Source organism: Vicugna pacos, chromosome 30, assembly GCF_048564905.1.
Source record: "Vicugna pacos chromosome 30, VicPac4, whole genome shotgun sequence".
Lineage (NCBI taxonomy): Eukaryota > Metazoa > Chordata > Mammalia > Artiodactyla > Camelidae > Vicugna > Vicugna pacos.
In genome coordinates, this window is record NC_133016.1 from 12,778,915 (window position 1) to 12,803,060 (window position 24,146).

Consider the following 24,146-nt stretch of genomic DNA (forward strand, 5'->3'; position numbering starts at 1 on the left):
CTGACTGGGGCTGCTGGTAGCCCGTCTGCTAGAGCAGCTGGAGGGGCTTGACATGAAGACCGACCTGCATCTCTGTGGGGCTGTGTGTGAAGCTGGGCCTGGGAGGCGCATCCTGCCTTCAGACAGATACCCTTGCCTGGGGTGCGCCTCTTAGGAGGGAGGAATGCGGAGTTTTAAATTTTATCAAAGTAAAACCGGAGAGGGTCCCTGCTGCCCAGGCAAAAGCTGAGTTAAATGCTATTCCCTTTCCTGCTGGAGATGCTATGAATCAGCCAGCTATTCAGGGCCCCTTTGCCTCGGAAAAGTCTCCCGTGAACCAATGCAGCATCTACATTATCCTGACGTCACCCCTGTTGACTGATCTAATGGGGCTACCTCATAGCACAGACACCCCTCCCCCAGGAGGCAGGAAGACCCCCCAACTTCTGCTCAGGTGTTCCGGGTCCTCAGGGCACCTCATCAGAGTGAGGGCCCGGATTCCTTACACTGAAGTCACCTGCTAAGATGTGTGTGTAAAAATACAGATCTCTTACACACTACTACATATAAAATAAACAACAAGGACTTACTGAATAGCACAGGGAACTATATTCAGTTTCTTGTAATAACATATAATGGAAAGGCATCGGAAAAAAAAATACATGTATATGTATAACTGAATTACTGTGCTGTACACCTGAAACTAATGTCCACTTCAATAAGAAACAAAATTTTAAAAGATAAAAATACAGATCTCTGACCCATAAAAGTCTTTTACCCCAGACTTGTATCTGCACCTTCAATGAGCTTCTCTCGGTGATTCTCACGAGCAGTAGAATTTAAGTGGAGTCTTAATTAGACCAAGACCTAGAGTGAATGCAACTGGAGGTGTTCCTGTAAAGAGCCACAGGATTTTGGGAACAACAGGAAGTTGAGAGCTTGTCAAGTGTTACCCTTTCACCCTAAGAGGAAGAAAACCTTGTGATTTCTATTTTTCTCTGCTTTCTAGTTGGCTTGCTCTAAATGCAGCTTGTACTTCACCTGTCCGACCACTGAAATAAATACAGATCCTGATTTATTGTAACTAATCCAAAACAGGTGCGCCATCTACAGCTGAGTTTTATTTTCAGGAGTAATTCGGTGACAAGAATTTGGGTGTCAGCAGTAGAGGCTGGTGAGGGTCCTTTGGCTGCGAGGGTCAGTTTTAGTCCCTGTAGCAAATCTCTCATCACTGCTGTGGGTAGGAGCTGAGTGCCAGAGACGTGCCTTACTTGTCTTTTTTTTCACTGTGACTGAAAATGGACTTGCTTCACTGAAATGGGATGGAAAAAATATTGTGCTAACCAACCTTATAGCAATACAAATGATAAAGCTGTGGTAGTCAAAACAGTATGGTGACAGCCCCAGATAGATAAATAGATAAACCAGACTGAGTAGAGAGTACAGAATCAGACCCAGGAGTATATTAGAATTTGATTTATGATAGAAATAGCCTGTCAAATTTCAGGGAAGAAACAAAATCTTCAATGTGGACACATTTCCCCATCCATATAGGGGACAAAAAATAAGACCAGTGTCTTACAGTGGACCTCAAACTCCAGCTGGATCTCTAAGTGTAATATAAAAAACCGAAATTATAAACTACTGGAAAAAATATTGGAAACTATGACCTTGAAAGACTCAAGATCTTCTTGGGATGCAAAACAACAACAACGAAAATCTTGAGAGTTTTGATTACATCAAACCAAATTTTTATGTTGCAAAAAATACCATGAATGAAATTAAATGAAATTGACACGCTGGGAAAATATGTAGAACATATGTAATAGACAAAGGTTAATTACTAACGCATATGAAGAACAAACAGATACGAAAACTACCCTTAACAGCTGAATGAAAAGGGTAAAGGTAAATAATTATGAAGTTCATAGACGAGGGAATGTAAATGGTTACTAAACCTATGAGAAGATGTAAAACCTTATAATTAGGAAAAATATAAATTTAAAAAATATACCATTTTCACTGAGAAAGAAGGCCAAGATCAAGGGGTCAGCAGAGCTGTTTTTCCTCGGGTGTGTGTCTCTCCTTGGCTTGTGGTGGCCACCTTGTCACTGGGCATTTGCGTGGCCATCTCTCTGTAGGTGCATGTGTCTGAGGTCTTTGTCCTAATCTCCTCTTATAATGACACCAGTCATGCTGGATTCAGGGCCTCCCTAATGACCTTATTTTACCTTGTTCACCTCTTAAAAGTCTCTGTCTCCAAATACAGTCACGCTGTGGGGTACTGGGCTTAGGGGTGGGGGTGGGGGCATCATTCAGCCTTTAACAAATAGTTCATAAATCTCTCACTGACCATCTTTTGGGCATAGGTCACTGAGAATTGGGGTCTGGAAAGTCAGCATTTAACTACCTCAAAACTCAGGATGGGGAAATCTCACAATTCTGGAAAAGCCAACATGCCCCCATTTCTTCTCCCTATGGAATGAGGGTGTCAGGATGCTGGCTGAGGGGCCACCGCAGCAGATCGCCCAGGTCCAGAGAGTGCTGGGCAGAACAATGGCCCCCAAAGATTAAGCCCATGCCCTAGTCCCCAGTACCTATGACTGTGTTACCTGACATGGCAAAAGGGACTTCAAAGATGTAACTTAAAGGTTTTGAGATAGGAAACTACGCTGGATTTGCCAGGGGTCTAAATGTAATCGTAAAGGTTGTTCTAAGTGAAAGAGGGAGGAAGGAGAGTCAGAGGGAGATTGGAAGATGCTGTGCTGCTGGCTTTGAAGATGGAGGAAGGGGCCATGAGTGGAGGAATGCTGACAGCCTCTGGAAGCTGGAAAAGGCAAGGGGTTTCTCCTCTGGAGCTTCCAGAAGGAATGCAGCCCTGCTGATACCTCGATTTTAGTCCAGTGAGATCTACGATGGACTTCTGGCTTCCAGAACTGTCAGATAATAAATTTGCATCATTTTCAGTGACTATGTTTGCAGTTAATTCATTAGAGCAGCCACAAGAAACTAATAGAGACAGAAAGGATAATTTTAAAACAAATTTAAAGCAAGTCAGGATAGCCTTCTTCAGGCTTTTACTTTAGACACCAGAGAATGCGCCCATTCGTGACACAGACTTTGTAAATTCCAGTTGTCATTGGCTTAGGAAATCTGACATGGAAGAGAAAACAAGAAAAGTGGCAATTCTGCCTAGAATGGGGCCAGCTTTATCTAAAGTAAGGATATTTTGAAACTCAGGAAGCCTCCGAGAGAAAGGGCAGAGTCATGACTCCACAGCTACTCCTCTCTAGAGCCCCGGGTGCCTTTCAGGACTCTGCCTGGAATGTCTCCATGTCTGCACTGGTGTCCGGAGGCGCTGCTGGCCTGAGAATGCCTGTGAAGTGGCTGGACTGCAGGAGGAAGTGTTCTGGGAAGGTCATGCCCAGCCCTAGCCTTCTGACCTCAGGGCAGTCAAAGGGGCTGAGATGGTGCAGAGGAGGCTGGGGCCCACGGAGCAGCCTCCAGTGCAGGGTTTCTCAAACTCCATGCTGCTGACATTTGGGCTGGATGATTCTTTGTTACGGGCAGCTGTCTTGTGTGTTGTACGATGTTCAGCAGCATCTCTGGCCAGTAGCCACCTCTCCCCCTCATCCCTACCCCAGTTAGCACCAAGAATGTCTCCAGACGTTGGCAAATGTCCCCGGGGGTTGCAGCAAAAATCATCCCATGTTGATTACCTCTGGCTAAATTCTGTACCCTCACTAGTGACAGCTGGGGAAAAAGTTGTTATTTCATCTAAATCAGCACTGTCCAATGGAAATTTCATGTGCAAGCCACATATGGAACTTTGTGTAAGTATGTTCATAAGCTGTGCCACCACGGCCAGTATTTAATTCCAGAGTATTTCCATCATCCCCCGAAGATGACTGTTAATCATATACATTAACAGCCGTTCCCTATTCTCTCTGCGCTCTCCCTTGGCAAGCCCTAATTTCTGTCTCTGTAGATTTGTCTATTCTGGACATTTCATATACAGGCATATCTCGTTTTATTACTTTTCACTTTATTGTGCTTTGCAGATACTGCTTTTTTTTTGCTGATTGAAGGTTTGTGGCAACCCCACGTTGAGCAAGTCTATTAGCACAATTTTTCCAACAGCATTTGCTCACTTCGTGTCTCTGTATCACATATTAGTAATTCTTGCCATATTTCAAACTTTTTCATTATTTTTATATATGTTATGGTGATCTAGGATACGGACCTTTCTTGTTACTACTACAACTCACTGATGACTCAGATGATGGCTAGCATTTTTTAGCAATACATTATTTTTTTAACAGAGATACATGCATTTTTTAGATGTAATGTTATTGCACACTTAATAGACTACAGTATAATGTAAAACATAGCTTTTATGTACACCGAGAAGCCAAAAAATCCGTGTTACTCACTTTATCGTTATTTTTGCTTTATTGCGGTGGTCTGGAACCAAACCTGTGACATCTCTTAAGTCTGCGTGTAATTGGAGTCATATAATTTATGGGGTTTTTGTCTGCCTTTTTACTTAGCATAATATTCTCAAGAGTCATCCATGTACAAGCAGCTGTCAATACATCATTCCTTTTCAAGGCTGAAGGATATTACATTGTATGGATACACCACACTTATTTTTGTCCATTTGTCAGTTAATAGGCATTTTGGCTGTGTCCACTTTGTAGCTATTTTGGGTAATGCCACTATGAACATTTATGTACAAGTTTTTGTGGGGACATATGTTTTCAATTCTCCTGGGTAAACACCTCGGAGTGGAATTTCCCGGTGACTCTATGTCTAACCTTTTGAAGAAGCCACCATGCTGTTTTTCAAAGCAGCTGCATCACTTTACATTCCTGCCAGCAGTGTATGAGGGCAAGCCAGGTATATAATTTTAATATATTTTGGAAGCCACATTTTTTTAAGTGGCAATTTATTTTTATTTATTTTATTTAATTTGGGGGTGGTGGTGGTGGTAATTCAGCTTATTTATTTATTTATTTATTTATTTATTTTTTAATGGCAGTCCTGGGGATTGAACCCAGGACCTCGTGCATGCTAAGCATACACTCTACCACTGAGCTAGACCCTCTCTCTTTGAAAGCCATATTTTTTTTTAAAGTTCAAAAGTTCAGATGAAATAAACCTTAATATTGTATTTTATTACCTCAGTTTAACCAAATATTATTTCAACATGCAATCTATATAAGCTACTGATGAGATATTATACTTCTTTTTTTGCTATTGAGTCTTCAAAATCTGGTGTGTAATTTTACACTTAGAGCATTATCTCAATTTGGACGCTAACTAGTTCATTGAAAATACTTGGTTGATATTAAGATTTCATGAAATTAGCAGTTGAAAGAGTAGATTCACATACTCAAATTGTTCTGAACCTACTTAAATTTTTTCCTAACGGAATCACTCGTGTCATGTAAAAAATTTACATGTAAATTAATTAAAATTAAACAAAAATGTAAATTCAGTTCCTTAGTTGCACCACACACATTTCAAGCACTCACTAGCCATATATGGCTAAAGCTTTCTGGATTGGGCAGCCCAGCTCTAAGTTATTTCTATTGTGATGGTGATTTTTAAAAAGCATAATGCTCCAGGCCTCAAGCTTGGTTTTGTTTTCTCTTCTACAGCTGATCCAGTGACAGGCTATAATTTTCTCTCTCTTTTTAAAAAGAATAGACTTTCTCTTTTAGAGCAGCTTTAGGTTCACAGCAAAACTGGGCAGAAGGTACAGAGATTTTCCATTTACCCCCCACCCCTCCCCAACTATTAACATTCTCCACCAGAGTGATGCATTTGTTACAATTGATGAACCAACACTGAACATCATTAATACCCAAAGTCCATGATTCACATTACGGCTCACTCTTGGTGTACATTCAGTGGGTTGGTTTTTTTTTTTTAACTTTATTTATTTTACAATACCATATTTTTAAAATTGAAGTTATAGCTGATGTACAGTATTACATGGTACAGGTATATAATACAGTGATTCACAATTTTCAAAGGTTACACTGCACTTATAGTTATTATAAAATATTGGCCCTGTTCCCCATGTTGCACAGTACCTCCTTGTATCTTCTTTTATATCTGAACGTTTGTACCTCTTAATCCACCACCTCCATCTTGCCCCTCCCCTTCCCTTCCCACTGCTAACCACTAGTTCCTTCTCTACATCTGTGAGTCCGTTTCTTTTCTGTTGTAGTAACTAGTTTGTAGTATTTTTTTAGATTCCTCATGTGATACAGGATTTGTCTTTCTCTGTCTGACTTATTTCACTTAGCATTACGTAATGTACAACGACACGTACCCACCATCGCAGTACGTAATGCTATTTGAAAGGAAAGGGCTGCTTCCTGTGTGTTACGCACTCCTAGCTGAGGTCTACCGGTTTGGAACACGTGGCAAACAGCAGCAGCTGTCCCCCTGCAAGCCCCTCCAGCCTCCCACCCGCACCCTGTGCAGACCTTATTTCTCATGACAAGCTCTAACGGAGGCAGCCCCCACCACTGCCAGGGCCTCCGTGTCCCAGTTGGCATCCTGGCAGCCCTGCGGCTTGTTGGGCCGGCTCCACGGTGTCTCTTGTATCATTTTAAAAAACAACATGCCACCCTGCCCCCAATCCATCTATCGGGTTGCTGTCAAGCTACAGGACAAAAGAGGACGCATTCCGGCCACACTGGAGGTCACAGGTTCTTGGACTGGGGAAAGCCGATGTGGAATAGAAAGCTGGGGAGTGGGAGGGGAGTGGCTTTTCCCTTAGAAGTGTTTTTGTCCTGAGTTTTTATCGTGAGACGTCTAAGGGGTTCCTGTCTGAAGTTGGAGAAACAGCATCGCCGTCTCCCCAGAGGCAGGGAGTCTACCTCCCAGTCCTCCTGCAGGTCACCTGTCGAGCTGGTCTGTCTGACAGCAGCTTCTCGGGCCGCAGGTCTGGGGAGGGCCCTGGGATCCTGCATATCTAACAAACCCTGAGGGATTTCCAGCGACCGCAGTAACTGCAGGCTTTTCCCGGGGTAGCGCTCAAAGTGCTTTCCACCGTTCCCATCCACGGCCCTCCTCCACACTCCGCCGGCCCACAGCCTGAAATAGCCGACGTTTATTGAGTGAAAGTATGTGCCCCGGGCTGTGCTAAGGCTTCAGTGCTTTGCTCATTTAATTATCTCAACAATCCAAGGAGATAAATCCCGCTGGTGTCTGGGCTCTGGGTCAGGATGAGGTGCAGCCTGGCTTTGAACAGAGCCTGCCTGACTCCAGTCCCTTGGCCCTAATCACGACATTACACGGCTTCCTATTTCCATTTTAGGTCTGAGTTCCTTAACTCCCTTTAGAACTAAAATAAGCTCTGATAACGGTGGTTGCCTCTGGGGACGGGGGATCGAGTGTCTGGATGGCAACAGTAGGAGGGACACTTTTCTGTCGCTCTAGACCCTTTCACTATACACCTTGTGAATTTGGTACCATGCATGTATTAACTATTAAAATAAATTAATGAATAGTTAAAAAAAAAGTTTAAAAGCCTATGGGTTTCCTAGTTAGAACCATATACCAGTAGCTGGGCCAGTATCAGACCAGTTCTTAAGGCAATGAGATGTTTTCCTCCAAATTGGGCATTTGGCATCATGGCTGAGACAGTGAGGGTTCTTTAGAATCTGGCCATATCTTTCCCATCCTCCAGGAATGTTCAGAACAAGGCTGGCTTCCACTCCCTCCAGTTGATAACTCACAGAACACGTACCACCTGGCTGGTGAGGGCTTTTCCAGAGCTGGTAGACTCTATAGGAAGAATTCAGCAAGTAGATAATATTGGTAAAAATGGTGCTTTTCTAAGTAAAAAATATGTAAGGATTCCTTTCCTTCAGACAACTTGGCGTGGGTCTGAATCGCACAGTGCTTATCTCTTTGCTTTTGTGACATCACCCGTTAACGGAGAGGAGAAAAGAAATGATGTTAACCAGACACTGGTTGGACTCAGCTGGCGTGGGTACCACATGTGATGCAAACCTCAGTGCTGGCCGGCTAACCTAAGCTGGCTGCCCTGCTCCTGAAAATGTGAATTTTAACATATACTTTTAAGAAATTCAGGTTAATTACTTTTGAATCCACAGAGTAAATCTAATTGCTAAAAAGAGGCTCTGACCTAACCAGTTTTGACTGAATGGATAAATTTTCCAGGGTAATTACCCATAATTGGAGTGCCGATAGCAGAGCGCTGATTTGGCTCAGTGGGACATATTAGGGGAAGGAAAGGTCCATTTGGGCTGGAACCTGGTATATATCGATGAGAATGTTAGGAAGGTTGGTGTTGGAGCCTGTGGGGGCGCTTATCCTTGGCCTAAGGAGTGGGAAGAAACCCAGCTAAGTGAGCTAAGTGCTGGGCAAACAACAGAATGTTCCAGCTGTGCTCAGAGTATCTTTGGACCCCTCCACCTGCCCCGTCCCCATCCCCAAAGCGCCACACAAGTCTAAAATGTGCTTGCTTCACACGTATATACAACAGCCACATGGTCCTCACCCTGTCCCTCCATCTCTCTTCCTGTCACTAACAGAACGGATAGAGGTGTGTGTGCACAACAAAACCCAGGGTCCTCACAAAAGAAGGCTGCTGGAATAAAACCCAGCCCGACCCTTGGGTGGAAGGAAGCTAACTCTACCATTTGCAGAAATCAAGGTGTAAGCAAGGCTGATTCCTCCTGGAGGCTCTCTGTGAGGGAGAAGCCATTCCATGCCTCTCTTCTGGCTTCCGGTGGATGCTGGCCACTCTTGTAGCTGCATCCCTCCAGTCTCTGCCTACATGGTCACATGGTGTTTTCCCTGTGTCTCTGTGTCCAAAGACACCAGTCATTGGGTTAGGGCCCATTTTAGTGCAGTGTGATTTCATTTTACCTGCAAAGACTTTGTTTTCAAATAAGGTCACACACATAGGTGCCAGGGGTTAGGACTTGAATATATCTTTTTGGGGGACACAATTTCACCCACAACCCACTCCATCCTTCAGCTGCCATTGTAGCCCAGGCTTCATCATTTTATCTGGACCATTGTAATAGGTCTCTTTCTAGACTCCTTGGGCCAGTGTCTTTCTCTTCTAAGACAGTCACCACATGTTACTACAACAATCCTTTGAAACCTAATCTGGTAATATTCTCTTGTTTAAACAATGACAACATCACTGTCCTGGCTCCTGTCAAACTGGGATGTACCCCCCTGCTGTAGGAGTAAATTTGTGCCATATGCAGGGGTCTCTAGAACCAGGCTGTGGCTCTTTCCAGTGTCTCCCTGCTCCCGCTCTTCACTTTCTGTATATCTCACATCCTAGCCATTTCCAGATAGCTGGGTGCCTGTCTGCCCCAGTGCCTTTGTACCTGTCATTTTCTCCACCTTCTCTCCTTGTAGAACATCTGCTGACCTCCTTAACCTTGTCTACGTCCTTACACAGAATGCACGTTCTAGGAGGACAGAATCTTAGGCTGGTAATGTTCTTTCCCAGGCAGCTAGGATGAGACCTGGCACACAGAGAGTTCAATGACTATATTTGAATAACGGAATGAAAGAATGAATAAATGTAAATAAATGCATTGGCAGCAGATTCTGGATATTTCCCTGCTACACTTATCCCTTCCCCTTTCCCTGATGGAAAATTAATCTCTCCCATATTTTATTCCTAATCTCTCTTCTAGCATTTACTATATATGTTAGCTGTTTGCCCAACTGGGCTGTTAGTCTCTGAGCTGTGTGGAGACAGACCCTGGGTCTAATTCATCTGTGGATGCCCAGAAAAAACACTGACTGTCAATATTATTCATTGAACTGAATTAAATCTAGTTAGGCAAGACAGAAACATGAAAAATCATATTCCCCCACCCCCTCCAATTTACTGTCTCCACTGTATATGCAGAGCTGAGGGTGGGGGCGGGGCAGGAGGTAAAATTGCAAATTCTGTAAGTTTCCCTTTCTGCTGATGCTTGAAAAATTATCTTTCTGAGTCAGCACAGGTATTTTGATACTGCCTTGAGATTTTGGGCAATTTTTTTTTAAGTGATGGTTTAAAAACAAGTGCTTTCACATTTACCATCAAACTGATGACATTGGGTAGGAAAATAACCATCATGAAAACCGTTTACCCCCTTCGTCTTTTAAATTTCTGATTCAGGGTCTAAATCGGACAACAAACAGAGGACTCCCTGGTCACTGCCTCTCTATCACAGAGGGGAGAGCACGCAGCTCGGGCACGGGCAGGTCCCTCCAAGAACATTCTGATGTGGATTATGGGGTCTGGAGGCTGGACTCTAGGACGCCAGCCTTCGGGAGAGTGAAATGGTGGGTAATCATCAGTCAAGTCCATTTCACCTGCCTTCACTAATCAAGGTCGTTCTAATTGTTGCCACAAAAGACTTGCACGTCCTCGCCTGCAGCCTGGTTACGCATGCGCAGAACGATTCCCTCACCTTTTCCTCGTTTCCCGTCACCGTCACCACTCCCCCCACGCTCCCCGTGCCCCGGACCGCCCTGCTCTGAAACCATAAATAGCCCTCGCCTCCGGGAAGAGGCGCCAAAGCTTGTTCTGTGGTCTCTCTGCTGGGCTGTCCCTCGGAGAGCCCCTCTCTTTGCTGCTAAATCTCGGGGTCTGGCGCTTTGGCTACTGGGCTTTGGGCACAAGCGGAGCAGGGACGAGGGACAGGCTCTCTGTGACACTGAGTTTCACCTTCCGGACGGGCTTTGCTTTCACCTCGGAAGCAAGCCTCTCCCTAGCTGTCCTGTGGCTCGAACATCACTCTGAAGCCCTCTCTTCTCCCAGTCCAGGGGCAGAGCTCTGCTGCTGGGAGTTGATGGCAAACTGGAGGCTGTGGGGAGGCAGGGCCGGGGAGGGGGGGGCTGGGAAAAGTGGGTGGTTGTGGGGGGTTGACAGGCTTCCCCTCAGGCTTCTACCTCTGGAGCCTCAGAATGTGAGGCAGGAGGGTCTGTGCAGATGTCAGCAGCTGAGGTCAAAGGACAAGGAAAGGTTCTTCCTAGAGCCTCGGGGGGAGCGCGGCTCTGGGGGCGCCCTGGTTCCACACTTCTGCCTCTAGAGCTAGGAACGTGCTCTCAAGTCACCCAGCTTGTGATAATTTTCTGAAGTTCTAGGAAAAAGCCCTAATTTCTAATAGTGTGTAGAGGGAATTACCAGAAAAAAACTTTCCCCCTATTTCTGTCTACCACGATTCTGGCCTCTAAAACTAAGAATGTGCTCTCAAGTCACCCAGCTCGTGATCATTTGTTCCTGAAGTCCTAGGGAAAAGCCCTAATTTCTAACGCTGTGTAAAGGGAATTACCAGGGGGAAAAAAAAACTTCTATTTCTGTCTTTTTTCCCCTATTTCTGTCTTTTTCTCCCTATTTCTGTCTCTTCCAAAGCAGCTCGGGACTCACAGGTGGCCTGGGGAAGAGGGGGAGATGGTGGTCAGGTTGTAATGAGGACAGCAAACAGGAAAAGAAGCAGGTGTTTTCATTTAAGCAGAAGAATAATCTTCAAAGTGGGGCTTGGAGGAGGAGTTGTCTGAGTTCCTTACTAGATTGGAGCCTTATCTCTGCAAAGGTGTGAGGGGCGGACAAGGGCACCCAGCCCTCAGATGCTGGGACAGACATGCTGACAGTCAGGCACTAGTGGGGCTCGGGACCCCAACCTCACTTCTCCTGACTTCGGGGCTGTGTTAGAACACGCTGAGGGAAACCGTGAGGACGGGAGCTGTTTTCCCTGCTTCCCACCTGGGGCCTGGCCAGCCCCCCGCCCATCGGCCAGCACAGGTGACTCAGACACCAGCTTGCGGAGGAGCAGGGTCAGAGGGAGCAGAACTAAGGGCCTGCGTGCTCCCCGAAGGACTGTCCGAGTTACCGGTCAGGGGCTGCGCAGTGAGAGGGAGCGCTTCCCCACTCACCCTCCCACACCCTACATGTGGTCGGGGAGATGGAGCAGTGCCAGAGGGAGAAAAGTAAAGGGACTGGCTTTACTCACACGTACAAGTAGTTAGAAGTGTGAATCCACAAACCACCTTAAGTACAAGTACCAGCTCAGTACTTCTTGCCTTCTTAGCTCAAATCACTGCATTGAATTCCAGACACTTCCTTTTCATAAGTCTTTCCCCCAACAACCTTAGCTTTGCAAAAGCTTCTCTGCGAACCATCCATTTTCTTTCCATCTACAAGGGAAAGCTGATTTTTGGCTCCAACAGAAAAGGTGCCTGAATTTCTAATCTTGCCCCTCCCGCCTCCCCTGCCTTTGATTCCCTTCCTCTTGAAAGTACGGCTGTTTAAACTTCTCAGTTGCAAGTAGTAACTTTACAACTGCCCCCTGGTGAACTGGACACACCCACTTTCGATACCTAGTGCCCTCTGTCTTCTAGATAGCTGCTGATGTCTTCTGGGGGATATATATTTGGAACCTTGTTTGCTCATGGTTAAAACAGAGGCGCTTCTTTCTATTCAGAACAGATGGTTTCCATTTAATTCTAAAGATTGAGGCCAACACAGCACATCACCATTAGCGGTGAAGAATCAGTTTAGTAGAATTTCCTATTAGCCAAAACGCAGGACCCTCGGGGAATTTATCAGGTAGAAGATCTAGTACCTCGACAGAGTAAGAGCCAGATTCTGAAGGGACAGACCCTTCCTGCCTCTATCGGCAAAGGGACGAGGGTCCAAGAACAGACTGGTTGGATGTTTTACTCATTTGACCTCTTCTGAATGCCCACTGTGTGCCTTGTACCCCGTTGAATAAGACAAATCCCCTCCCTCGTGAATCCCACTGTCTCATGAAAGGAAACATCCTCCTGCTAAACAAAGCTGTCTCTGAGGACTGTACTCTCTTGGGAGATATTTCCTGTTTAACCAGAAGCCAACCCTGAGGACATAAAGCTGTCCTGCTACTGACTTGAAGAAACAGCATGTCAGGGACTTTCAAGCCCCAAGCCTGCATTTTCTCCTCCTTTTTTTGTAATGACCACCTGACACAGGCAACCTTACCTATATTTATGTTCAGATTTTCCAGGTGCCAAATACCGTCACCCCTGTATGCTTTGAAGCCTCGCTGAATAGGCAAGTAGTAGCGTAGTAACCATGACAAGTATTTCCTGTTTCTAAAGTTCGCAAGAACTTGCTCTGTCCCACGTATCGTCAGTGCAGTAGGGTAGTCGCTACTACCTTGGTTTTGATTTTGCTCACAAATTCTAGAAACTGTAAAAAGATTGATTTGAAAACACTCTCCTAGAACCTGACTAAGGTTTAATCTGCCCCCCACCTCCGCCCTTATTATCCAGTTGGAAATCTGCTGAGAAGCTTCCGTCTGTGGGAGGAAAAGAGTACCATGCCCCTCGCCCCGCAGCTCAGGACCCACAGCTGGGATTCATCCCGAGGCCTCGGGGACCTTGAGGAGGGAAATCAAAGGGCTCAGGAGGGTCTGGAAGCCCTGGAAATTACATGCAAAATTGGCAGAGGTGGGGAACAAGACTTTCCAGGTAGAAGCCATAACTTTCCTCAACCCCAAAAAGGATGAGCAAAACTTTGAGGCTGACAGCTACTGTTCCTCCCTTGTGTGGCCGTGATGGTTTTCGTTGATGTGGGCTGTGAGCTTCCAGAACTCGGGGCCCATATGCTGACACAGGGCAGCACAGCCTACAGAAAAGATGGGGCACTGACCACATAGAGGAGCTAGACAGGAGCTGGGAATCAGAGCACGTGACCCACGGTGACCCGTTCTCCAGCCCACTCTTCCCTGGTCCTCTCTGGGCCCCCACTGGCTCATCCTGAGTCAGTCTACCTCTGTGTCCTTTCCCCTAACAAGTCTCATAGTTCAAAGAGGCAGATCTTAGAAGCCTTAGGAGTCAAAGGAAAACCCAGTTCCAAATGAAAGGTGAGGTTTAAGCCTTACTTCAATGTTTGTGGTGTTTCCACAGCAGCAGGTCCCAGAACACTGACGCTAACAAGGTGGGGGGTGGGGGTGGGAGGGAAATCCTCTCCAACCCTCTCACTTTACTGTGGTAGAAACAGCGTCAGATCTGACTCTTCTAGAGCCGTTTCCCAGGTCGCAGCAGATCCAGGACCAACACCTGGGTCTCAATCCGTCCCTCTGCTCTTTCCCGCCAGTCTGTTCAGGACACAGCAAAAAACCTGAAGGGTATTCAGAAATGCTTGGCGGCATTCAAGAAAAATCCCTGATCTCCCCAATTCCACTTTTCTGATGTTTTGCATGTATGGAAACCAGAGCTCCCTCTCCTCTCCCAGCAAACTCACTCTCGGATGCAGGGAAACAAAGATACACGCAGGAAAGGAAGACAGCTTCCTTTCCGGGCCATCAGACTTGGGAGTTTGCCACGAAATGGTCTTCTCAGGTGTTAGAATAGCTGGTATTTCTCCCTAACATTACACAACCCAAAGTCCCAAAGGCATACACTTCAATGCCATTTTGCAAACATTAACCGTATTAACGTATGTGAAGCACTTAGAGCAGCGCCTGCCGGGTGTTAGGGGCTACACAGGGCTTAGAGATTATCCGTAGCAGTGCTGGTACTTACCTCACCTGGGACGGACACACACACACACACACACACACAGACACACACACGCTCCTGGCTTGTGCTCCAGGACTCTGGCTCGTGCTATGTTACCAGGCGAAGATTGCACTGAATGCAGAGGGAGCCCCTTAGCCCTAGGAAAGGGCATTTGCCATGGAAACCCAATCTTCTCCCAAGAAATCAAATTTGGTTTTTACAAACCCCATGACTTTCCCATGAAATCAGGACAGTATTGTAACGCCAGCTGGCTGAAGATTGTCTCCCAGGAGGGCCTGGGATGAGGAAGGGGCTGGTCACATGACAAAGGTGTTCCGGACTGGGGATTTTAGATAAGTGTCCTCTTTATTCTGTTCTTTGAACATTCAGAGCCTTAAGTGAAGCTCCTTTCTGGGCATCCCGGCAACTCCTAAAAATAAACTCAAGTTCTTGAAATATTCCAGTTTGCCTTTAAGCTTTCTTTGGCTGGAGACCGGGCTATTTTCAGTTTTGCCACCCCAGGTGGTATGGATTTGATCTATCTAGTGACAAATGACCAAATGACTCTGTGCCCCAGAGTGAGGGCTCAGCAGATATTTAGGAAAGGTTAGCCATGGGTGAGGCTGCAGCCAGCCCAGGACGGTCGGCATCCCGTTTAGAGATTCCTGGAACCACAGGGGGAAACTGATGAGGTGCAGACAACCGTTGAAGGACATGGTACTATCTGAACCTAATCCAGATAAGGGAGAAAGAATATTCAAAGAACACTGAAAAAAGGAACAGGAGTTAAAGCTGTCCCACGAGAGGACATGGCGGGCACGTGGCAGTAACGCCCGGCTGAACTCTGCTGGCCCTTGGGTGGTCGAATGTGGCCTCCTCTTTGATCCATCTTCTCACATTTCCCCATCCTCCCAGCCCCCGTCTACCTCAAGTTCACCTTGCCCTAGGCCCTATTGATCCCTTGGCATTTTGACCAGCTCCTGAGCACCCTGTCCGGGAGCCACACCCCGTGCCCTTTGTGACACTGTCCTTCAAGCTAATCCCTGCCTGAAGCTGCCCGGTGCCTCCCAAAGGGCTCCAGGCAAACCACCCATGCCTGTTCTTCACCCCCAGCCATATTCTCTCCTCTTGTCTCCATTAGGAAAGCTTTTAGCTGCAGTTAACAGAACAACCAAGCACTATCAGCCTCAAACATAAGGACCTCTGTTATTCACGTCCCAAGAAGTCTGGGGTAGGAGGTCTCAGTGTTGTTCCGATGGCTTGAGGATGCTTGCCAGCTCCCACGCCTGTCCTTTCTGCTCCACCAGCCATAGTGTGTTGGCTTCTCATTCTCAGGCTGGTTGCTTCATGCCTGGAAGGTGATGGTTGCACAGGCATCACATCTTCACAGGAAGAAGGAAGTGGGTAGGTAAGGTACCCACCATGTCTGTACTTTGTAAAGAAAGCAAAGCTTCCCCGGAAGTTCCGTAGTGAAATTCCCCTTACATCTCACTAGCCAGAACGGACCCCTTGGCCCCTTCTGTGCAGGAGGCTGGGAGGGAATGTGGTTTTTATGCCTCTTTAGTTGGAGGTGGCAAAGGAGAAGGGGGTTTGGGGATGACATTGAGTTAGTCAACCAGCAGCTCTACCACGTCTGCCTTCATCAGTAGGGAAAGTTCCTGAGACTGCACTGAAATGTCCAAGAATTATCTAAAGAATTGATATGAATAACCTCTGGGTTTTGCACTGCAGGGGTCTCATCCATTGAGTGGAGGAGGAGGACTTGGTGTTGACCTCCCTTCCACTCCTGGAGCAGCCCTGTTTGTTCGATTCCATCCACTTGGCCGTTAGCACAGTGTGTCAAGAATTGCTGTTTCTTTTCCACGTACATCTTGTCTCTTCTGCTGGATTATAAGCTACCTGAGAAGAGGGATCTTCTCTCACACCACTTTCTATTGTTAGATACTCAGACTGGTGTCATGCATTTGGTGGCATCCGGGACACTCCCACTAATGATTTGGATTACCCTGAAGATCGTAGGGTGGGTGAAGAGGCCACGCACCTTCCATGGATCCATGGGAGACACACTTAAGAGGCAGAATTTGGAAAAGCCAACAGATAGAAACAATGTGTAGAATCAGGGGTGTGTTGGATAGGGATGGGGTTTGGAGACCTCTATGTAAGCAGACTGTAAATTTTCAAGCCTAAAGCTGCTTTCGAAAACAGGCTTGCAAGTGTTACCAAGTCTGGTCCACCCTCCCCCTTGTTGGATTCATTCATATGTTGTTTATTCACTCAGCGCTATTACTTGAGTCCCTACTATATGCTAAGGTTCTGAAAATTCAAAGAGTAACACAGCCCTGCCCTTAGAGCTTGGGAGGAAGCTGATAAATGGTCATGTTAAGGAGTAAGGGCCATTTAGTCTTATCCCCAAAGTGGCTTGGGAGCTCAGAAGTTCTGGGTTTAAAGTAGGGGGTATTCCCAGCCCTTGGGTGGGGTTCAGCTTTAACTTTTATTAGAAAACCTGAATTAAAGGGCTTTAAAGTCAGACAGACTTGGCTTTAAGCCCTTGTTCTGCCATTGACCGTGGGGCCCTGGGGAGATTCTAACCTGGGGCACGAGGGACCTCACACTGCCAGTTCTCGGTTTATGCCTCTCAGTTCCAATGCGCCTTCAGAGCATGCTTAGCGATCACAAAATTTCAGTCATCACTTTTCCCTTAAAGCAAGCGCGATGTGAAGGCTTCTCAGTGTGGGGGGGTGCAGGAGCGAAGAGGACTCCTGTCACTTCCAGTGCTGGTTGAGGGGACATGGGTGTGTGGTCCTCCTGTGGCCTTGCAGCCTTGGCCTAGTGACCGCCTTCCTGCGGCCTCTACTCAGACCACAGCTCCGCGCAGCCAGCCCGCTCAGAGGGCCTCCTGCCTGCGCCCACATCCAACCCCTCCACACGCCTCTGTGTGGCCTGTGGGTTTCTGTCTGGTTGGACCCAGGCTACTGACCTCATCAGTAAAGCGGCAATGATGGCATTAAGATTCCAGATCTTTACCAATTAAACGAGAAAGTGACAGAAAGCCCTAAGTGAACGGCTCTGCTCATCACAGTTGCCCCGTCTTCTTCCTTAGCCACTGCTTTCTTTTCATAGAGAACAAGGGCAACGAATGTCAGTGAGGGCATTTGACAGGATCACGTTGACATGTGTGTAGTTAGCCTTAGAGGAGGAGACAGAGGGTCAGAGAGGCCCAAGAGTTTACTCGGGGTCATGCATGCAATCTGGGACTGAACTAAAGCCAGGTGGCCGGTCTGAGTCCACACAGCATGCTGAGTTTCTTGCTAGAGCCCTCAAGGCCCCTCCTCACCTGGATGAGAACAACTTTCCTGCGTAACAAAACCACCTGGGTCTCACCACTCACTCCACGATGAGAAGAGCTCACAGCAGGAGAATCGCTGGCTGGAGCGCTTTCACAATGACTTCAGAGATCTCCCCCTGAAAGACAGGTCTGACTCACTTGAAAGGTGTGAGCCTGTGGTTTCCCTTTGAGTTTGGCCTCCGAGGAGCCTGCCCTTGGAACCCGTGCCATGAGCTTCAAGTATGTCCTGGGCAGTTATAGGCTCCACTCTGAAGATCCCATTGCCTAAGTCTCGTTTTATGGAATTTTACATCAGCAGTGGACCGACTTGTATGGCTTGTTGCTTGCACCTAAATTCCGAAAGGCCAGCAGTCTGTCACTGTCCCTGGTGCTTCCTCAGTCCTTAGAACAGAGCACGGTCTCTAGAACTTGCTCAGTAAATACTTGACAAGTGGATGAATTTCACGTGGTCAAGGCTTCTCCATATTTACATGTGGGCCTTCACTAGGCTATTTAAAGTGGGATTTTACTTCAGAAGCAAGAGAGGGGAGGAGTTGCGTATATATATGACTGTCTTGTAAATCAAGGCATGATACCATGGCTGTATCTTCTAATAACCAAACCACCGTAATAATCAAAGCTTATTTGTCTTGTCTCATCCTCTCCAAGTGTTAGTCGTTAAGCTAACAGCCTCTGATATGCTAGTAAGGGGTGGGTAACATCCCAGTAACTAACAGTGACTTTAACTAAGGCCCTTGGGAAAAACTGTGCAGTGCCTGGCAGAGAATTCTACACATAGCAGCTACCCCATAAATGTCTGTTGGCACCGACTGATGTTGTGATGGCAAGATCTTAAAATAAAGGGCTGACGTAGGTAGTGGAAATTCAGGCAGGGGAGGAAGGCTCAGGAGAGGGTCGTGGTGGTTTTGATCTGACAATCTCCCTGCACACCTCAAATCATGACCAGAAAACTACCCACACTTTCTAGGCTCAATAGTTCAGCACATTTGTGCTATGTAGCTCATTATACAAAATCTGAACCAAGCTAGCAAATGAACGTTCTCTATGTGTGATGGATATTGGGGTATAGAGGTGAAACCAGGGACACACTAAACACCTGGACACTTTAAAAACCTTATTTCTCAAATCTTTGTTTTCCCTTTTTAATATGGTGGGGTAAAAGAGTGCTTTTTGGAAACACCGAGATGTGAACATGGCTCTTAAGATCGAGTTGTCCCAAAGGCCAGGAGCAGATGAAGACCCAAATGCTTTCAAACTCAGAGGTTTGATGGGTGAAGCCGGGTAGATGTGACTTGTTTCCTGGTTCTTTGAGCATGTGCTAGGTGCTAACCACTCCAACGGGCCTTGAGGACAACACAGAACGGGAGTTCCCTGCAGGTGGCATCTGCCTGCATTGTGTCCATCACCTGGGCTACCCACTAACACAGTGGAGGGTATTCAGCCAATATCTGACTTGAAGTATGGTCCCAGCACTCATGGAGTGCATAGCACAGGATATTATACTAAACTTCTTGTTCAGTTAGCACTCATGCCAATAAAATCTGAGTTAAATGAACACCCGGGGAGATTTAAGGAGAAAATGGGAGGTGAATCACTGGCACAACGCAGAGAGGTGTGGTCGCGCAGGTGTCTTGTGTGCTGCTGGCGGTGTGTAAGGAGCTGACCGATCTCACACGGGATTGACGGGAATGAGCCTTAGGGCTCTGGAGCTGCACTGGGCCCAGGAACCTTCCGGCTCCACCTCCCCGGCTCTCTCTCGGGGAGAGAGACTGTCCTCCCCTCTTCAAGCCCAGTCATCGATTCCGGCTCATTTGAATGGGCTGCTTCAAGGCAGGAGTCCTGGGGGGCAAAGGTGGAGTTGCTTGCCAAAAACTGGCAGCAATTCTTTTCTCCTTGGCTGGGCGTAATCTTGATATTTTTGAAATAAAAAATTTGAGCTAAAAGTTTAAAGATGCAAGAATTTAGTCAAGGAGTTTGCTTCCTTGAATGATATCCAACCCCACAAAACAGTGAGATAGCACCATGACGGGCTCAGTCCTCACAGTGTGAGACTTATTCCTCCTTCCCTCACTTTGTCTCTCTCCCTGTCTCTTTCTCTCTTCCCCAAACCTTAAACCATCCTGAACCCTCGACTTCTTGTGGACATGGTTTGCCTGCCACAGGGCATCTGGGGGGAGGCGGTCCAAGATTTTAACCTTCCTGGGCAGAAGTGATTGGCAGCGTTGACGGCCAATCATAACCCTGTTACTTTGAGGCACACTCAAAGGTCCTGCCTCTCTGTTCTTCAGTGACATAATGAACCAGCAAGCTGGCCTCCTTGGGGGACAAAGACTGGGATACTTTACAAGCACTGTGTATTTCATTTGTTTATGATCACGTGAGGTTTCCTTCTGGAAAGATTCACACAAACTCTTGCGACTTTGATCAAAAAAGTTAACAAGCAATTTATTTCCTGAGAGAAAAATCACTAAATGATTATCAGGATGCTTTTTGCTTATAATGGGGAATTTGATCAAGGATCTCCCTGGAACACACAGTTACTTAAATTTGCATTTCTTTAGGCAGTCTCTTAATAGCTAGAGGGTTTGGGGATTAATGGTTAGATTTTGATCATTCCTGCTACACTTGTTGTCTGATATTAATAGTCATCGAGGATTAACGCCCTTGGGATTGCAGTTATGCCCTATTGTGGGCTCTCCCAGGAACAATTCTATTAATATGACTCTTCGTCTTCTAGGTGCGAGGTCAGGAAACGGTCAGGGAGCAAGTCTTCCTCAGCCGGACGCCAGCTTTCTCGGAGTCTGCACTTACTGGGACCACAACAGACTCCTCCTGCATCTTAGGAATCAATAAGGAAAATGCATCACTGGCCCAATGCCTGGCGGTAGAAAGAGGTACCCAAGGCCCACAGCACAGAGAAAGTCAACATAGAGAAGACAAGACACCTAGACGTTCCTCGGGAGACCGAGGACGTGAGCTGAGCATCCCAGAAGCCAGGACCGAAAACACGCCCCTCTGTGCGCTGTCAAAGCACCTCCCCTCAGAGAACAGGGCTGACCGCGGGGATCCCCAGGCTTTCTCAGTTGCCACCCCTGACCTCGCACATACCGTCCCCACGCTGGAAACTGTGTCTGATGGGCCAAGGGGCAGAGCAGCAGCCTGTGTGCTACAGCGTCTTGAAGCAGGTGACTATGAAACATGTGATACCGTGGGTTCTCCTGTTGGAGCCCCAGTTGGTAAATATTTGCCTCAAGAAATTTGCTCCATGGACTTAGAGCTGGCAGGTCAAAGCCAAGGATCTGATTTATGTTCTCCCGACGACAAGACACTGGATGTTCTTTTTCAAACACGTGGTTCTGAGCCGCCGCCGTCCACATGTGAAGGCAGCGATGACAGACACTCGGCCACATCCCCTCTTTTTATCAGTACTTTCACCTGGGACATTTCACAAAAAGCCAGTAAACGTGCCACCGGGGAAAATCTAGTCAAGGGGGAGAATTCCACCTCCACATTGACCTCCACAGTAGGGGCTGGCCAGGGGAGGCTGAGCCCCAGGAACTCAGAGGGGCTTGAGGAAAGACAGACTCGATCTTCTGAGAATGACTCTCACGTACGGTTTAAAGAAGGCAGTGACGAGAGCTCCAGTACCAGTGCCCCAGACACCGCAGACGCACCTGCCAGCCATAACTCAATAGCGAAGCTTCCGCAGGAGAAGCCAACAACACCAACTGCTAATCTTGACCATTTGGAGGTCATCGGGGAGAGAGGGGACACCTCAACTTTTCCCACTGCCACTAGAGTCCACTGCACCAAACACCTCCCTGTTTCAATCGCCGGGAACAGCCATGCAGATGGCTCTGAGGAGAGTTCACCTTGGGCACCAGTTGAAAGTATTTCCCAGCTTCCCTCCAGTGTACAATTGGGTCGTATTTTAAACAGTTCCACACTCGAATCGTCAAAAGAGCTGCCTTGTGTGGCTCCCAGTGGGCCAGGGGTCCGTGTCCACGTCCCTCAGCTCCCAGAGGGAGAGAGTTTCTGTAGTTCCCTGCTGCAGGTGGATGACCAGTCTGGCAGGAGGAGCCAGACCTGGGACAGAGCAGACCCTAGGAGTCTTGGGGAGAATTTACAAGAAAAAGGAAGTGAAACAACACAGAGGCTCCAGCAGGAGAGCCAGCCCCACCAGGGTTCTGCTAAAGATAATTTCCAAGAAAGCTTGCCCACGACATCTGTGCAAGGGGAAATAAACCTGGTCCCCTCGCACCACTCATCAGCCAATTCCAGGGAGGAAAGAGGGCAGAGCTTGGGTTTGGAGACCAGTGTGTCTGTGGTGGCTGAATCCACCGTGAAAGATGACAGCCTGGCTCTGAGCAGTGTTCCACCTCTCTCTGATAGCCTTCTGGAGGCATCTAAAAAGAGTGTCCCAGGATACTGGGAAGCAGGTAAAAAGCTGAAGATTATAACTCTAGAGGCATCGATTTCAGAGACGTGGCCACCAAGACAACTGACAGATGCCAAGTGCAAGGAATCGGAAGGTGGTCTTATGATTCCTGATGGGGCCTGGGCTGTATCTGACGTTGTGAAGGCAGATGCTGCTGTGCCTAAACTGGATTCCTCTGAAACAGCGTCGGCCTGCAGTCCCCGGGCTGAGTCTGTCCCGGCCCTTGCTAATAACAGAGGAATCCATGAAAGCAGAGACCGAGCGAGCAGTGCATGGTGGAGTAGTCTGTCTTCCCAGTATCTGAGCCAACCCAGACTTCTGGAGTCTTCTGTGGATCCGGTAGATGAAAAGGAATTATGTGTCACAGACTTGTTCTCAGGGACTTCTAAAACTGGAAGGAAGGAAAGTGTTAATATGAGTCAAAACCAACGCAAGCTGGATGGCCCTGCCTTCCTTAAACAGTCCCTGACCTGCCCTAAAATCTTAGAGTCATCTGTAGATCCCGTCAGCGAAACAGGGGTGATGGAGTGGATGAGGGCAGAAACACCAGGGCCTTCCAAATCCACACTGAGGGGCATGAGAGTGCAGAGTCAACTGAATGATGGAAACTTGGGCCAGAGGGTGGAAGTCCAGCCTGCCACCTTGCAAGTTCCGTGCCCCCAGCAAGGTGGGGAAACCATTCCAAGTGAAAACAGCGTCAGCCAGAGCCCAGAGGACCGTGGAAGAGGGGAGGCAGACCAAGGTCGACATGACGGGGCACGGGTGGGCATGCAGTCTGCCATCTTGCAAGTCCCGGGTCCTGGCAAAGGTCGGGCAACAATTCCAAGCGCACGCGGCAGGAGCCAAAACCAAGTCAGTGAGGAGCACTTAGGGGAGGCTGAACAAAGTGCAAACCACAAAGCAGAGTTCCTTTCCCCCACGTTACCTCTTTCTAGCCATCTTGCAGCAATGACTCCCGCATCCGTTGGAGTTGCTACTCACAGCTCCACAGGTCAAAGGCACGACACCCCTGAGAATGAAGTAGTGGAGCCCAGAAACCAGCAACACACATTTTCTGGCTCGAAGGAAAGGGGAGCTACTGACACTGAGCATGGGAAGTATTTGCCCCCTGTTGGCGGTCTTCCTCAGGGGTCTTTTACTCCATCCCCTGAAGGAAGCATCACAGACTCTTCCAGAAGCCACAAAACTGAGGGACAAAAAGTAGAGGCGCCCCCAGCTGGGGAAGCCAAGCCCACAAGCACACCCGGCTCCCCGGCAGAGACGTCGACGTTCACTTCTGGAGAATGTGCATCAGAGAAGGTTCCTGAGATGCTGCAGGACCCCAGACAACAGGGCTGCACCCTGGGCCGCGGGAAGAAGTCGAGGGAGGAGACCAGCCACAGGGCGTCCCAGGCTGGCGGCTTCCCCAGGGCAACCCCAGCAGTGACCAGGTCAGAGGAGGCGGAGAAGAAGCGGGAAGCCCCAGGAAGTGCACATCTGGCTGAGGGAGTGAGGAAGAAAATTCTCTCCAGGGTTGCCGCCCTGAGGCTGAGGTTGGAAGAGAAGGAAAATATCAGAAAGAACTCTGTCCTTAAAGGGAGTCCTAAACCTGAGACATCGGTATCTCACACCAGCGAGCAAAAGGACCCCCAAAGGCCACCTTGCAAAAGTGAAGGAAGAGGTGAGGCCCTGTTGCTTTCTATCATTGTTGACGTTTGGGTTTATTGACCTGACGTCCAGTTCCTTTGTCCTCCGAGTCCTTTGCAAGGAAGGTGAATGTCCACTGTGGGCGTCGATGCTGTGACCGTGATGACACAGCCAGGCATGTGGGCCCTTGGATCTCAAACTTGAGCAGCC

The 24,146-nt window shown here is 47.7% G+C and overlaps 1 protein-coding gene across 1 annotated transcript in view; it reads left to right on the forward strand.

Moving 5' to 3' along the window:
- The window catches only part of ALPK2 (alpha kinase 2), a 94,488-nt gene that overhangs the window by 42,304 nt on the left and 28,038 nt on the right, over window positions 1-24,146 (forward strand). The window contains exon 5 of the mRNA XM_006205742.4: window positions 20,610-23,970. Coding sequence (XP_006205804.2) covers window positions 20,610-23,970 — 3,361 coding nt within the window. The remainder of the gene's footprint in view (window positions 1-20,609; window positions 23,971-24,146) is intronic.